Source organism: Petromyzon marinus, chromosome 32 (genome assembly GCF_048934315.1).
Source record: "Petromyzon marinus isolate PM22_M1 ecotype Great Lakes invasive population chromosome 32, UKy_Petmar_22M1.pri1.0, whole genome shotgun sequence".
NCBI classification, from domain to species: domain Eukaryota; kingdom Metazoa; phylum Chordata; class Hyperoartia; order Petromyzontiformes; family Petromyzontidae; genus Petromyzon; species Petromyzon marinus.
Genome location: NC_133698.1, coordinates 13914751 through 13930474, shown reverse-complemented (window position 1 = coordinate 13930474; position 15724 = coordinate 13914751). Strand labels below are relative to the sequence as shown.

The 15724-nt window shown below is 51.1% G+C and overlaps 1 protein-coding gene across 5 annotated transcripts in view; it reads left to right on the top strand.

Annotated features, from left to right (window-relative positions):
* TTC12 (tetratricopeptide repeat domain 12) overlaps positions 1–15724 on the top strand; it is a 237655-nt gene that overhangs the window by 49115 nt on the left and 172816 nt on the right. For all 5 annotated transcript variants that reach the window (XM_076071329.1, XM_076071331.1, XM_076071332.1 and 2 more), the window contains exon 11: positions 12694–12763. In XM_076071329.1, coding sequence (XP_075927444.1) covers positions 12694–12763 — 70 coding nt within the window. The remainder of the gene's footprint in view (positions 1–12693; positions 12764–15724) is intronic.

The window sequence follows — 15724 nt, the reverse complement described above, 5'->3', positions numbered from 1 at the left end:
GTGTGTTTGTGTGAGCGTGAGTGTGCGAGTGTGTTTGTGTGAGTGTGTTTGTGTGAGTGTGTTTGTGTGAGTGTGTTTGTGTGAGTGTGTTTGTGTGAGTGTGTTTGTGTGAGTGTGTTTGTGTGAGTGTGTTTGTGTGAGTGTGTTTGTGTGAGTGTGTTTGTGTGAGTGTGTTTGTGTGAGCGTGAGTGTGCGAGTGTGTTTGTGTGAGTGTGTTTGTGTGAGTGTGTTTGTGTGAGTGTGTTTGTGTGAGTGTGTTTGTGTGAGTGTGTTTGTGTGAGTGTGTTTGTGTGAGTGTGTTTGTGTGAGTGTGTTTGTGTGAGTGTGTTTGTGTGAGTGTGTTTGTGTGAGCGTGCGAGTGTGAGTGTGTTTGTGTGAGTGTGTTTGTGTGAGTGTGTTTGTGTGAGTGTGTTTGTGTGAGTGTGTTTGTGTGAGTGTGTTTGTGTGAGTGTGTTTGTGTGAGTGTGTTTGTGTGAGTGTGTTTGTGTGAGCGTGAGTGTGCGAGTGTGTTTGTGTGAGTGTGTTTGTGTGAGTGTGTTTGTGTGAGTGTGTTTGTGTGAGTGTGTTTGTGTGAGTGTGTTTGTGTGAGTGTGTTTGTGTGAGTGTGTTTGTGTGAGTGTGTTTGTGTGAGTGTGTTTGTGTGAGCGTGCGAGTGTGAGTGTGTTTGTGTGAGTGTGTTTGTGTGAGTGTGTTTGTGTGAGTGTGTTTGTGTGAGTGTGTTTGTGTGAGTGTGTTTGTGTGAGTGTGTTTGTGTGAGTGTGTTTGTGTGAGTGTGTTTGTGTGAGTGTGTTTGTGTGAGTGTGTTTGTGTGAGCGTGAGTGTGCGAGTGTGTTTGTGTGAGTGTGTTTGTGTGAGTGTGTTTGTGTGAGTGTGTTTGTGTGAGTGTGTTTGTGTGAGTGTGTTTGTGTGAGTGTGTTTGTGTGAGTGTGTTTGTGTGAGTGTGTTTGTGTGAGTGTGTTTGTGTGAGTGTGTTTGTGTGAGCGTGCGAGTGTGAGTGTGTTTGTGTGAGTGTGTTTGTGTGAGTGTGTTTGTGTGAGTGTGTTTGTGTGAGTGTGTTTGTGTGAGTGTGTTTGTGTGAGTGTGTTTGTGTGAGTGTGTTTGTGTGAGTGTGTTTGTGTGAGTGTGTTTGTGTGAGTGTGTTTGTGTGAGTGTGTTTGTGTGAGTGTGTTTGTGTGAGTGTGTTTGTGTGAGCGTGAGTGTGCGAGTGTGTTTGTGTGAGTGTGTTTGTGTGAGTGTGTTTGTGTGAGTGTGTTTGTGTGAGTGTGTTTGTGTGAGTGTGTTTGTGTGAGTGTGTTTGTGTGAGTGTGTTTGTGTGAGTGTGTTTGTGTGAGTGTGTTTGTGTGAGTGTGTTTGTGTGAGTGTGTTTGTGTGAGTGTGTTTGTGTGAGCGTGAGTGTGCGAGTGTGCGAGCGAGCGTGTGAGTGCGAGTGTGTGAGTGTGTTTGTGTGCGAGCGAGCGTGTGAGTGTGTTTGTGTGAGCGTGAGTGTGCGAGTGTGCGAGCGAGCGTGTGAGTGTGTTTGTGTGAGCGTGAGCGTGCGAGTGTGCGAGCGAGCGTGTGAGTGTGTTTGTGTGAGCGTGAGTGTGCGAGTGTGCGAGCGAGCGTGTGAGTGTGTGAGTGTGTATGTATGAGTGGGGAGCGGTGGCGCAGTTGTTAGCGCATTGCGCTACGAACGCAGCGACTCGATTTATATTCCCGCTCACGGCCAAGACCAATGACGATTATCTTATCGGGTCTTGGGCCTCCCCTAGGTATACTCGGCCTCAAATCAGTACCTGGTGCGATGTGTTTAAACATCGCCACTCGGGAAACAAAGGCGGTAGGATGTGCTGCTCGCAACCCACCCCGTCTTGTGCCGTGCCGGCCTTCATTGGTGCTCGTTAACAGCCCTTACCTCAACAGTCTGTCAAGGCTTCACGGGCGACCTTTGCTTTGTCTTTGTTGTATGCGTGGTAGTGAACATGTGTATGTATGAGTGTGTGAATAACAAGTGATGTGAAGAGAAAAACATTCCTTTCATGAGTCGCGTGAAGCAGAACAGACGACGCACGCGTGACGAGCGTCATGGTGATCAAACGTCATCTGCACGTTCCCTCCCTGCCCCGTTCATTCGCGACGAACCTCCATCACAAAGCCCTTTACACGCGCCTTGGACACCACTTTCTGTCCACGACTCCCGTAAAGGGGAAGGCGACCGGCGGGTCTCTCGTTGAAGTTTGAGGGTCGAGCAATGGCTCGGCCGCTGTGATGACGGACCCCGAGCTGAGATCCGAACTTCGTCGCAGCTCTGTCGCGGGTTCGTGAGCGAACGCCGTCGGCTCGCTGCGCTTGAGACAACAGGAACCATCCCATTGGTGGAATGTATTGTTGTGGAAACATGGTTTCACGTATGGATGCACATGCAACTCAACGGCATTTGTCAACAACACTGTGACCTGAAGATCATTATAAATATTTATATATAATGGATGAAGTTCAGGGTGTTCAAAAAGATGGACCCAATTGGCAACATGTTACAATTACACAAAAAGTTACAAACGGTTTAACGAGTTATCAAGTTTTACTAACCATTTTATAAATGCTCTATGTGCCCTCCACCAGCTGTACGGACAACATCGAGACGATATTTGAATTGGTCCCAAACGCCTCTCTTCTCACGTTTCCCTCTGACGTGCGTGGTCGCCCTGTGCTCTTCCCCTTACACAAACAGCAGCCCGTTTCCTCAAACTGTCGGTACCAACGACGAGTGCTCTTTGACATTGGCGGATCAATGCCAAAACGCCGTTGAAACGCACGCTGCACCGCAATTACGGATTCAGTCTTGCTGAACTGCAGAACGCAAAACGCCCCTTGTGTTGCGGTGGGGTCACCATCTAGAGAATGACTGAGGCTAGGGGCTGTTTGTGTTGTGGGTTCACCATCTAGAGAATGACTGAGGCTAGGGGCTGTTTGTGTTGTGGGTTCACCATCTAGAGAATGACTGAGGCTAGGGGCTGTTTGTACGCTGGGGTCACCATCTAGAGAATGACTGAGGCTAGGGGCTGTTTGTGTTGTGGGTTCACCATCTAGAGAATGACTGAGGCTAGGGGCTGTTTGTGTTCACTGGGGTCACCATCTAGAGAATGACTGAGGCTAGGGGCTGTTTGTGCACTGGGGTCACCATCTAGAGAATGACTGAGGCTAGGGGCTGTTTGTGCGCTGGGGTCACCATCTAGAGAATGACTGAGGCTAGGGGCTGTTTGTGTTCACTGGGGTCACCATCTAGAGAATGACTGAGGCTAGGGGCTGTTTGTGAGCTGGGGTCACCATCTAGAGAATGACTGAGGCTAGGGGCTGTTTGTACGCTGGGGTCACCATCTAGAGAATGACTGAGGCTAGGGGCTGTTTGTGCGCTGGGGTCACCATCTAGAGAATGACTGAGGCTAGGGGCTGTTTGTGTTCACTGGGGGTCACCATCTAGAGAATGACTGAGGCTAGGGGCTGTTTGTTCGCTGGGGTCACCATCTAGAGAATGACTGAGGCTAGGGGCTGTTTGTGCGCTGGGGTCACCATCTAGAGAATGACTGAGGCTAGGGGCTGTTTGTGCACTGGGGTCACCATCTAGAGAGTGACTGAGGCTAGGGGCTGTTTGTGCGCTGGGGTCACCATCTAGAGAATGACTGAGGCTAGGGGCTGTTTGTGTTCACTGGGGTCACCATCTAGAGAATGACTGAGGCTAGGGGCTGTTTGTGAGCTGGGATCACCATCTAGAGAATGACTGAGGCTAGGGGCTGTTTGTACACTGGGGTCACCATCTAGAGAATGACTGAGGCTAGGGGCTGTTTGTGTTCACTGGGGGTCACCATCTAGAGAATGACTGAGGCTAGGGGCTGTTTGTGCACTGGGGTCACCATCTAGAGAATGACTGAGGCTAGGGGCTGTTTGTGCGCTGGGAGAGGCATCTCGCGGTAATCATTTTAAACTCTATGCCCCCGCCCTCTCTATGCCCCGCCCTCTCTATGCCCCGCCCTTTCAAGTGGCAAGCGTTTCATTCATGGGCGGTTCGTGGATGCAGAGATATCGCGATTTCAAGTCGGGTCCATCTGTTTGAAACACGCTGTATTTATCATCGATGAAGAGGGGCAATTGCTACATACTGTACTGTCCATTTATTTAAAGGCCACATTGTTGGTGACGCACGCGTTGAGTTGTCACCTGACCTTTTGCACCAAAACAAACACAATACAAACACAATACAAACACAATACATACACAATACATACACAATACAAACACAATACATGTACAATACATACACAATACAAACACAATACATACACAATACAAACACAATACATATACAATACAAACACAATACATACACAATACAAACACAATACATACACAATACAAACACAATACATGTACAATACATACACAATACAAACACAATACATACACAATACATATACAATACAAACACAATACATACACAATACAAACACAATACAAACACAATACATACACAATACAAACACAATACAAACACAATACATACACAATACATGTACAAGACATACACAATACAAACACAATACATACACAATACATATACAATACAAACACAATACATACACAATACAAACACAATGCATACACAACACAAACACAATACAAACACAATACATACACAATACATATACAATACAAACACCGTACATACGCAATACAAACACAATACTTTCACAATACATATACAATACAAACACAATACATACACAATACAGACACAATACAAACACAATGCATACATAATACATACACAATACAGACAATACATATACAATATAAACACAATACAAACACAATACATACACAATGCATACACAATGCATACATAATACAGACACTACAAACACGATACAAACACAATACATACACAATGTATACACAATACATACACAATATGAATACAATGCAGGACCCTGGTCCTGGGTGGGACTGGTTTCCTGGGTAAATAGGTAATGATTTTATTATTAGCCACTAGTCCTTTACCCATCCAAGGACGGGTGTATTTCATGAAAACCGGAAGCTTGCAAGCGAAAATCAGACCGCGACGTGATATATTCATTGCATCCATTCGTGTCAAATCTGTAAGGGTGCGGTGACACAGACCTATTTCATTTAAAGGTTATAAATCCCTTGTTCATCACGACGTCCTTTTTACTTTGATGCCTCAATCGCGTTACGGAGATGGCGTGACGTGTTTGATTCTGCCTTTGTAGTGAGGGTTGTAAGTTGACGCTGAGGAGGAGGCGCCTCGGCCCCCCATGTGGAGTGACGTCAGCCGATAATTATTATGAATGGGGGGGGTTGTCCATGTGGAGGACGTCACCTGTTCATGATTATTAATGAGGAGGACTGGTCGACGTGGAGTGACGTCACGCGCGGAACACACAGACATTTTTGGCTCATTATAGTAGTAAATTATGATCATAGTGCTGGCAGATCAGTGGCCGCTTCCGGTATAACGCAGGAACGCTCCCCTCCAGCCACCGTGAGTGGGGGGACGATGGCGGTGATGTTGATGGGAACGGGAAAGCATCAAGTCCTGAACCGTGGGGAGCGTCTCGCTCGCATCGAGACGTCCCGACCGTTGGCAACTGCCCCTCCTGTGCGGCGCAAAGTGTCTCGTCACCTTGCTCGGCGATTCGTCTGCCGAGCAAGGAAGGACAGGTGGTGAGAAATGAAGAAGTGAGAGTAAGACTCAAGGTGGTAGAGATCACAGAGAAGATGAGAGAGAAAAGGCGCTGGTGTGGTTCGGTCATGTGGAGAGACGGCAGGAGAATTATGTGGGTCAGAAGGTGCAAGTGATGCGAGTGGAAGGAAAGAGATCAAGAGGAATGCAGAAGAAGAGGGGGGGGGGGGGGGTGATGTGGTGCGATCGGACATGGTGGGCCGAGGAGCTGAAAGAGAGGAGGCGCAGGACAGGTCAGCGTGGAGGAGCTTGACAGGGACAGCGGACCTCACGTGAGTGGGACAAACAAGGAGGAGAAGAAGAAGAAGCGGTGGAATTTTGATTTAAAGCTTTCGTGACTGCAGGGATTCATATTCTTGGTTCTTTCGGTAAAGTCACGTAGAAGGGAAACAATAAAATAATAAAAATAAAAATTGTTTTATATTTTTATTATTGTATTGTTTCCCTTCTACGTAGAAGGGAAACAATAAAATAATAAAAATAAAAATATTTATTGTTTTATATTTTTACTATTGTATTGTTTCCCTTCTACGTGACTATACCGAAAGAACCAAGAATAAGAAGTGGTGGGTTGAGGGGGAGGTCATTGCCACGTGAGTGGTTAGTGGGTTATTTCTTAAATCTTTGCAAATTTGAGCCGGCAAATGCCATTGTGTGTGTTTTAGTCACAGGTAGAACCCGGAGTAAACCCCACGCCGGCCCTCCCTCCCAGCTTGGAGGCTGAGTTTGAGATTCATCGAGACACGCGAAGTGCGTGAGCGGAGCGTGCACATCGAGGATTAGTGTGCGAGGAGGGAAGAGAGAAGTGAGATAGAGACAGACAGGGGCGAGCTGCTCCCTGGTGCTCGCTGGGACCCCGACGAGACGAGCCACGCGCGCTGCGAGCCACGCGCGCTCGGCACCACTCGCTGCTTCCCGTTTGTTTGTTTTGGTTTTGGCACCGCGGGCACTGTGGATGGGGTTATGTCTCCTCCTCCTCCTGCCTCTCCTCCTTCTCTTCCTCCGCCAGCAGTAAACAGCCATCGATTTGAGGGCGGCGTTACGTCTTGATGTTACGAAATATGAAAATCGATGTCGGGATAATGGAGTGATAAGAAAAGCCAAGCGGCCCCGCTGGTGGTGGCGGCCTTCGTCATCGTCGCCCTCGAGATTCATAAACCCCGCCCGGGGGGCGCGCGTGTGTGGAGAGCGGTGGCGCAGTGGTTAGCGCGCCGCGCTACGAACCCGGCCCCCCCGATTCCCGCTCACGACTAATAACACTGGCCGATATTTGAACCGATCCTGGGCCTCCCCTAGGTCAACTCGGCCTCAAATTAGTACCTGGTGCGGTGTGTAGACATCGCCACTGGGGAGATAATAGGTGCTCGCTAACAGCACTTTCCCCAACAGTGTGTTCAGGCTACACGGGGGACCTTTACGTGTGCGTGAGAGACAGCGAGCGTCTCGGTGGACCGCGCGTTCGCGGCGGCGCTAGGGACGAGGCCATCGATCTGCGGGCGCGATGATGAATCGTCGAGGTTTGTCCGAGACGCGAGAGGTCAAGGGTCAGGGACGAGGCTGGGCGAGGAGCGGGGTGGGCAACTGTGGTGTCTGCCGGGTCCGTCGATGGTTTTCATCACGGTGGAGCGTTATCTGACAACAACAAAGACAAAAATGGGGGGGGGGGGGGGGGGGCGGGGAACAATCAAAGCTCGCGCTGCCGGTGTGAGACGCGCGAAATGAAATTAATTCTCAAACCACCGACGCTCGACAGATTTCTTGCGAGGCGCAGCAGTTTGACGCGTTATTGAATATTCGCTTTATGTCACACGCCACCGGGGAGAGCTGGCGTGTACTGGCGTGTGCTGACGTGCGATGGTGTGTAATGGTGTGTGATGTTGGGTGATGGTGTATGTTGGTGTACGGTGATGGTGAGTGATGGTGTGCGGTGATCGTGTGTGATAGTGTGCGGGGATGGTGTGCGGTGATGGTTGCGGTGATGGTGAATGATGGTGTACGGTGATGGGGTGTGGTGATGATGAGTGTCGGGGTGGAGCGATGGTGTGGTGATGGTGAGGGATGGTGTGTGGTGATGGTGAGTGATGGTGCACAGTGATGGTGTGTGGTGATGGCGAGTGATGGTGTGGTGTGATGATGTGTGGTGATGGTGCACAGTCATGGTGTGTGGTGATGGCGAGTGATGGTGAGTGTAGGGAACGGCTGCCATCCACCCCGCTCGCGTCTTCAGAATTTCCAATTAAACAGATATTAAAAAAAAAATAACCCGCCTGCTAAAAATAAATCAAACTCCTAATGATAATTAATTACGAGCTTCACCTTTGAACCCAAAATAAATTAACCTTTATCAATTCAAAAATATATATTTTATTGGCTCCTTAATTACGGCGAAGATAAACATTTCACCAACGATCGAGACTTTATAAATAATTGAACACGGCGTCCGTCACTTGACCCCCCCCCCTTCTCGTCAGCCCCATGTGCCAAGTGACGCCCGCCCCCATGCGGCATCACTGCCACTCCCAGCACCACCCCGTAGAGTTCGTTGTGAATGTTTTGACTTATTACTATTGTCTATTATTATTATTATTATCATCCTTACTTAGTTTCATGTTGCAGTTGTTTACCCAGAAAGGCCTCATCGAGTCTCAAGACTGATTTTTTTTAGGAGGGCACCTGCAATGTTTTCACAGTCAGAGGAGAGCCAGGAATGCTGCTGCTGCTGCTACTTAGTGTGATCCCAAATGTAGTACTTTGTCGGTCATTGTTGGGGCGTTCGGATATAGCTCGGCGAAAACCAGTTACAGTGTGTGCATTGTGCGGCTATGGGAAGAGGACAATTGGAGAATCCGGAGGAAACCCATGCAGAGCAGGAGAACTTACAAACTCCACTCACTCACATCCTGCAGAACAGGAGGAGAACACACAAACTCCACTCACTCACATCCTGCAGAACAGGAGAACATACAAACTCCACTCACTCAATTCCTGCAGAGCAGGAGAACACACAAACTCCACTCACTCACATCCTGCAGAACAGGAGAACATACAAACTCCACTCACTCACATTCTGCAGAACAGGAGGAGAACACACAAACTCCACTCACTCACATCCTGCAGAACAGGAGAACACACAAACTCCACTCACTCACATCCTGCAGAACAGGAGGAGAACACACAAACTCCACTCACTCACACCCTGCAGAACAGGAGGAGAACACACAAACTCTACTCACTCACATCCTGCAGAACAGGAGGAGAACACACAAACTCCACTCACTCACATCCTGCAGAGCAGGAGGACATACAAACTCCACTCACTCATATCCTGCAGAACGGGAGAACATACAAACTCCACTCACTCACATCCTGCAGAACAGGAGCACACACAAACTCCACTCACTCACATCCTGCAGAACAGGAGAACAAACAAACTCCACTCACTCACATCCTGCAGAACAGGGGAACATACAAACTCCACTCACTCACATTCTGCAGAACGGGAGAACACACAAACTCCACTCACTCATATCCTGCAGAACGGGAGAACATACAAACTCCACTCACTCACGTCCTGCAGAGCAGGAGGGCATACAAACTCCACTCACTCACATACTGCAGAACAGCAGAACATACAAACTCTACTCACTCACATCCTGCATAACAGGAGGACATACAAACTCCACTCACTCACATCCTGCAGAACAGGAGAACACACAAACTCCACTCACTCACATCCTGCAGAACAGGATAACATACAAACTCCACTCACTCACATCCTGCATAACAGGAGGAGAACACACAAACTCTACTCACTCACATCCTGCAGAACAGGAAGAGAACATACAAACTCCACTCACTCACATCCTGCAGAACAGGAGAACACACAAACTCAATTCACTCACATCCTGCAGAGCAGGAGAACATACAAACTCCACTCACTCACATCCTGCAGAACGGGAGAACATACAAACTCCACTCACTCATATCCTGCAGAACGGGAGAACATACAAACTCCACTCACTCACATCCTGCAGAACAGGAGGAGAACACACAAACACCACTCACTCACATCCTGCAGAGCAGGAGAACATAAAACTCCACTCACTCACATCCTGCAGAACAGGAGAACATAAAACTCCACTCACTCACATCCTGCAGAATAGGAGAACATAAAACTCCACTCACTCACATCCTGCAGAGCAGGAGAACACACAAACTCCACTCACTCACATCCTGCAGAACAGGAGAACACACAAACTCCACTCACTCACATCCTGCAGAATAGGAGAACATAAAACTCCACTCACTCACATCCTGCAGAATAGGAGAACATAAAACTCCACTCACTCACATCCTGCAGAACAGGAGAACACACAAACTCCACTCACTCACATCCTGCAGAACAGGAGAACATACAAACTCTACTCACTCACACCCTGCAGAGCAGGAGGAAAGCATACAAACTCCACACAGAAAGGCGCCCGAGTCGGGAATCGAACCTAGTGCCCTTCTCGCTGCGATTCGCGGGTGCCACAGCTGTGCTGCCACCACCACTCTGGCGCTCATGCATGTGCCTATACATTCCAGCCATTCGGAATTCATCAATGGATTGAGGCCTCTCCAGACTTCACCACGCTGGTCAGTGTGGGTTGTTGGCGGTCGAGCGGGCGGGGGACTCGACCGGTGCTGATATCGCTCGCCGCTGATGTTAGCCGTGGCCGGGACTCCAACTCGGGTGGCCGGGTTCGTAGCGCGGCCGGCGGGCCCGTGTCACGTGTGCATCCGCGTGTCGTCATCGTGGCGGGAGTGGTGCTGGCCACCTCCACCCCCTCGTGTGCCAAGAGTGCCGCCTTCATAGTCATATATGCTGCTCCTACTCGCTCACAGCACTTGCCCCAACATTCTGCTAATGCTACGCGGGAGATATTTGCCTTTGTTATGCATGTATGCATGTGCGTGAATGAAGGCGGCACGCGCGCGCGGCACGTCTGCGCGCGTGTCACCGTGACACGCGCGCTCCCTGAAGGTGAAATCTCTGATTATATCAGTCAGGGGAGTGGGGTGGGCACGCGTGGGTGTGGCTGCGTCTGGGCTTGGTTGTCTGTGCCGTGTGGGGGGGGGGGCTGAGTGACCGAATATTAACCCTCTAACGACGTTCAATGCACCGCTCGCCGGCCTTCCCAAGAGTCCGAGCACGGTCGCGTGGCCTGGCTCCCCTCCCTCGGCCCCCCTCCTCGGCCTGGGCACCCCCCAGCCCGCATGTCGGCCCCAGCCGGCCACGTGTCCCCCTGTGTGGCTGTGGCACTGCCGCCGTGAGGTCAAGCGTCGTGGTGTGCGACCAGCCGAGAAATCCTCAAGCGAAAAAGGAATCGGGGCAAAAACAACCGCGGAGCAAAAGCAACAGGATTCGATGTTAAGTGATGGCTACGAGTATCATCATTGCCATCACCACCACCACTGTCTCATCACCACCATCGTATCACCATCACCAGCAGCGTGTGGATTTAAGTCGCCCGCCTCTGAGTGCCACTCCAATGCCCCCCTCCACCCTGCCCACGAGTCCCACCGCTCACCACGTGCTCCTCCGTCTCCTGATGTGCACGTGCGGTGCATTCTTACCATGAAGTGCATCGGTGATAGCCCTGTGTCAGTGTGTGTCGGCCTGTCTCGCGGCCTGCTCTTGGCACGCGGGTGGAGAGTTTTGCGGAGCTTCGCGGGACTCTGAGCGGAGACGAGCCCGTGGGAGCGAGGAGAGAGCGGCGACACTCGCGGAGGCTTCGCGCGCCGATTCGGGCTCCGTTTCTGCTCGCCCAAGCGTTAATTGATGACATTTTCTCTCGCGCCTCGCAGTAATTAGCTTCCTGACATGGCCCGTCACGTCTCCACGGCAACCATCGCTACACGGGAGGCGGGAAGGGTGGGGGGGTCATTACCACGCGTCAAGCTGACGCCCCCCCCAACCCCCTTTCATTCGCTCTGAATATCTCCAGAATTCGTTCTGAATATCTCCGGAATTCGCTCTGAATATCTCCGGAATTCGTTCTGAATATCTCCGGAATTCGTTATGAATATCTCCAGCAGAGGCTCAAGATCGGCCTCTGCGGAGGAGGCTCGTGAAGGACGCTGCTTCTGCTGGGCAGTTGGAGGCAGTCGCCCTCCAACAACAGCGGAGGGCAGAGGAGAGACGCTCACAACAACGAGCGGAATGCCAGGCAGCTAAAACGCAGCAATTTGACACAGTGGGGAGCACGGGCAGTGCATCTGCCAGTCATCTCAGTCAACCCACGACACCTCGGTCTGTCCCCTGACCTCCTGCTATCGAGCCTTACACAGTTCACGTGGCCTCAAAGCGCAGCAAGCCTGGCACAAGCGCCGTGGTGACATCACCACCACGTGGGTGCACTTGGGGGCACGTGGGTACACGTGGGGCCACGTGGGTGCACGTGGGAGCACGTGGGCGCACGTAGGTGCACGTGGGGGCACGTGGGGGATCGTGGGGGCACGTGGGTGCACGTGACGTGGGGGCACGTGGGCGATTGTAGTGGGGGAGCGGAGGCACGGCTGGTAGCGCATTGCGCTACGAATCCGCTGACCCAGTTTGAATTCCTGCTCACAAATATTTTAACCGGTCCAAGGCCTTCTCTAGGACGAATCAGATATTTAAAAAAAACGGCCGGGCGTGGTGTCGGCCACCCACCCTAAATAGGTGCTCGCTTACATCATCTGCTTCAACGGTGTTTTAAGCTCTACACGAGGGATCTTTGTCTGGTGTGTGTGCCTGTACGCGAGTGTGTGTGTGTCCGGATTTTGATTACCAGCGACTGCTAATATCACTCCCCCCAATGCGCCGTGACGGCTTTAATAGCTGTTCGTTAAGAGCACTTGCCCCTGCAGTCTGTGTGTAAGGCTGTATGGCTGTTGTTTATCTTGTGTGTGTGTGTGTCTGTGTGTGTGAGCAGCCACCACCAGAGCTCTGTTCCGGATAGAAGAAGGGTTTGAGATCATCACTGGAAATGCCACTCTGCTTCGGTGAGTGGTACACACGCGCTCACTGACACAAAGAACCCCTCGTATACCCTGAACAAACCGTTGGGGCAAGTGCTGTGCGCGAGCGCGTATGAAGACGGGGCACGAGGAAGTGGGTGGCCACCACGACGCCCGGTCGCCTTTGTCTCCCCAGTGCTGAGGTTTAGACATCGTACTCGGTACTCATTTGAGGTAGAGTTGACCTGTGGGAGGGCCAGAACGGGTCCACATGTGTCACCAACGTTGGCTGTGAACAGAAATCGGCCTTGGGTTGCCGGGTTCGAAGCGCAGTGTGCTAACCACTGCACCACCGTTCCCCACGCACACACTCAGCGCACATACACACACACGAGTAACAAAGAGACGCACACACATGCGCATCTGCGTATAAGAAGAACGCCGTGTGGCTGATGGGATGCGTAAAATAATATTACAAATGTTGACGTTTCTGTTCGTGTTTGTATTCCCCACAGCGACGCTAATTATTACCTTGCGTCGTGTAAGATAGAGCCCCGTGTGGAGCTAAGATCCGTGGCTCACAGAGAGGGGGGCATTCGCCTATTGCACCCGGCCGTTCGGCAAGCGTTGCTTCAAGCGAGCCCGACTGCTGATGAGACACTGAATGTCGAAATGGGCCCAGAGGTTTTTGCTCGCGTTGAGCCGACGCTGTTGAAATTTACGCGCTCCCAGGAGGCTGTGCGGTTGCTGATGGCACGTGTGGGGGATGTTTATTTATTTATTGACATGGAGAGACGGATTTGTTCGTGAAGGTCGCGAAGCGAGCTTCGTGTCTGCTGATTCACGTCGCTCTATTAAGAAGCATCGCACTCAGTGGCGCTCGCCGTCGGCGTGAGCCTCGCGCCGCGCTCACCCCCAGCGACGGCGGCTTGGTGGGGGGGTGGGCTGTAAGCAAACAGCTTCACGCACACACAAACACGCACACCCACGTACACACAACAACAAGCGCCATTCGCCACTCAGTGGCGGCGACGTCACCACGACGCTTGTGCCAGGCTATGTGCACGTTGAGGCCACGTGAAGTGTCGAACGCCCGCTGGCAGGAGGTCACGGGGCAGACCCAAGTGACACGGGTCGACTGAGACGGCTGGCCGATGCATCACCGGTGCCCCCTACTGTGCCAACTTGCTGTGCTTTAGCCACCCGGCGCTCCGCTCGTTGTTGTGAGCGTCGCTCCTCCACCCTCCGTTGTTGTTGGAGGGCGACTGCCTCCAACTGCCCGATCGCGTCCATCACGAGCCTCCTCCACAGAGGCCGATCTTGACACTGCAAGTCCACTCAGCTCCACATCCTCCTGTACCACTTCACTCCATCTCTTCTCTAGCCCGTAGTGCGCCCGTTAGCCCCCTCGATCCGGCCGAACAAAAGCTGTTTAGGCATGCGGTGGCTAGGTATGCGGGCTACATGACCCAGCCAACGCAGCCTTGCCTGCGTTGAGGAGCTCACCGATAGGACTTTGTCCAGATCTTTCATAGATTTGTGAGCTCCTCACACAATCCAGCCTGGTTAAAGCCAGGATGGATCATAGGCAGGCCAGCCTAAATGTTTCTAACCGCCATTAGGGGGGCCACGTTTCGCAAGCATAGACAAGGGATGGAATGATTGTGGCCGAGAAGACCTGACGCACACATATACACACGCGCACGCAAACACGCACACACACACGCATGCACACACATACAAACACGCACACACACGCACACACACACGCATGCACACACGCATTTACACACACGCACTCATACGCACGCACACACGAACACATACACGTACTCACACATGCACATACGCACACACACACGCATGCACACATAAACAAGCACACACCCACGCATGCACATACACGCACAAATACGCACACACAAACACACACACAAACACACGCACACAGTTGCATACACACCAATACACACACACATTCACACACGCACACACACAGTTGCACGCACACACACTTCCACACACGCACGTACGCTATTAACACGAATATCCACCGATATGAATGATTTTATGTATGACCGTGTAAATTGCAACCCTGCAATACATTAAAATCCGGCCGGGTTGAATTTATGTGTCTATTTACGGGAGCCGGGCTAGTTATTTATTTATTTTGGATCTTATTTATTTAGGCGCTGCTTATTTATTTATATTATTTTCTCCACCTCTGTCTTTGTGACCATGCCGATCATCTCCCGTCCCCGTGGCGAGAGCCTTGCCTCGGGTACGGGCGAATCGGGGAGACCGCCCGGGGCCCCGCACTTTGGGGGGGGGGGGCGCGCTTCGACGTCGCGGTGTCAGATGTCATACTTCCGGTTTAGTTTGAAGGAGTCGGGGGGGCACACGGGGGGTGATTTTCCCAGGGCTCTCTGTACCCCCCCCCCCCCCCACGATGGTGTACGACCCTGCCCATGCGAGCCCGTTCATGTCTCTGGCTCGCACCTATCGCGGCAGCGTTGCACTGAGTATATTCACTGGGGGGCAGTGTTAATCAACAATCATTACCGTAACTTAATAATCATTTCTTATTTAGCCGTGCAGGACAGCCACACTGAGTACAAGGGCTCATTTTTAGGATGCTCCTGCTGCATTGGGTGGATGCTATTTAAGATAGTTGTCCACCAATGAAATGAGTCGTCCATGCACGGGTGGATGAAATCGGAGCGTCCGGAGAGAACCCACGCTCCATCCCCGGACAGATGGAAACATATGGCGATTATATTCTTGGTTATTTCGGTAAAATCATGTAGAAGGGAAACAATAATATAATAAAAATATTAAACAATACAATTCTCACGTTTCGACTGCAACGCAAGCAATCATCATCAGGTGTGAAAACCACAACAAGAACATTTGAAAAAAGTGGCGTTTTTTTTCTTATGTTAGCACCACGGAGAGCGATTTGGCAGTTAACGTTAGCAGTTAACTGCCAAATCACTCTCCGTGGTG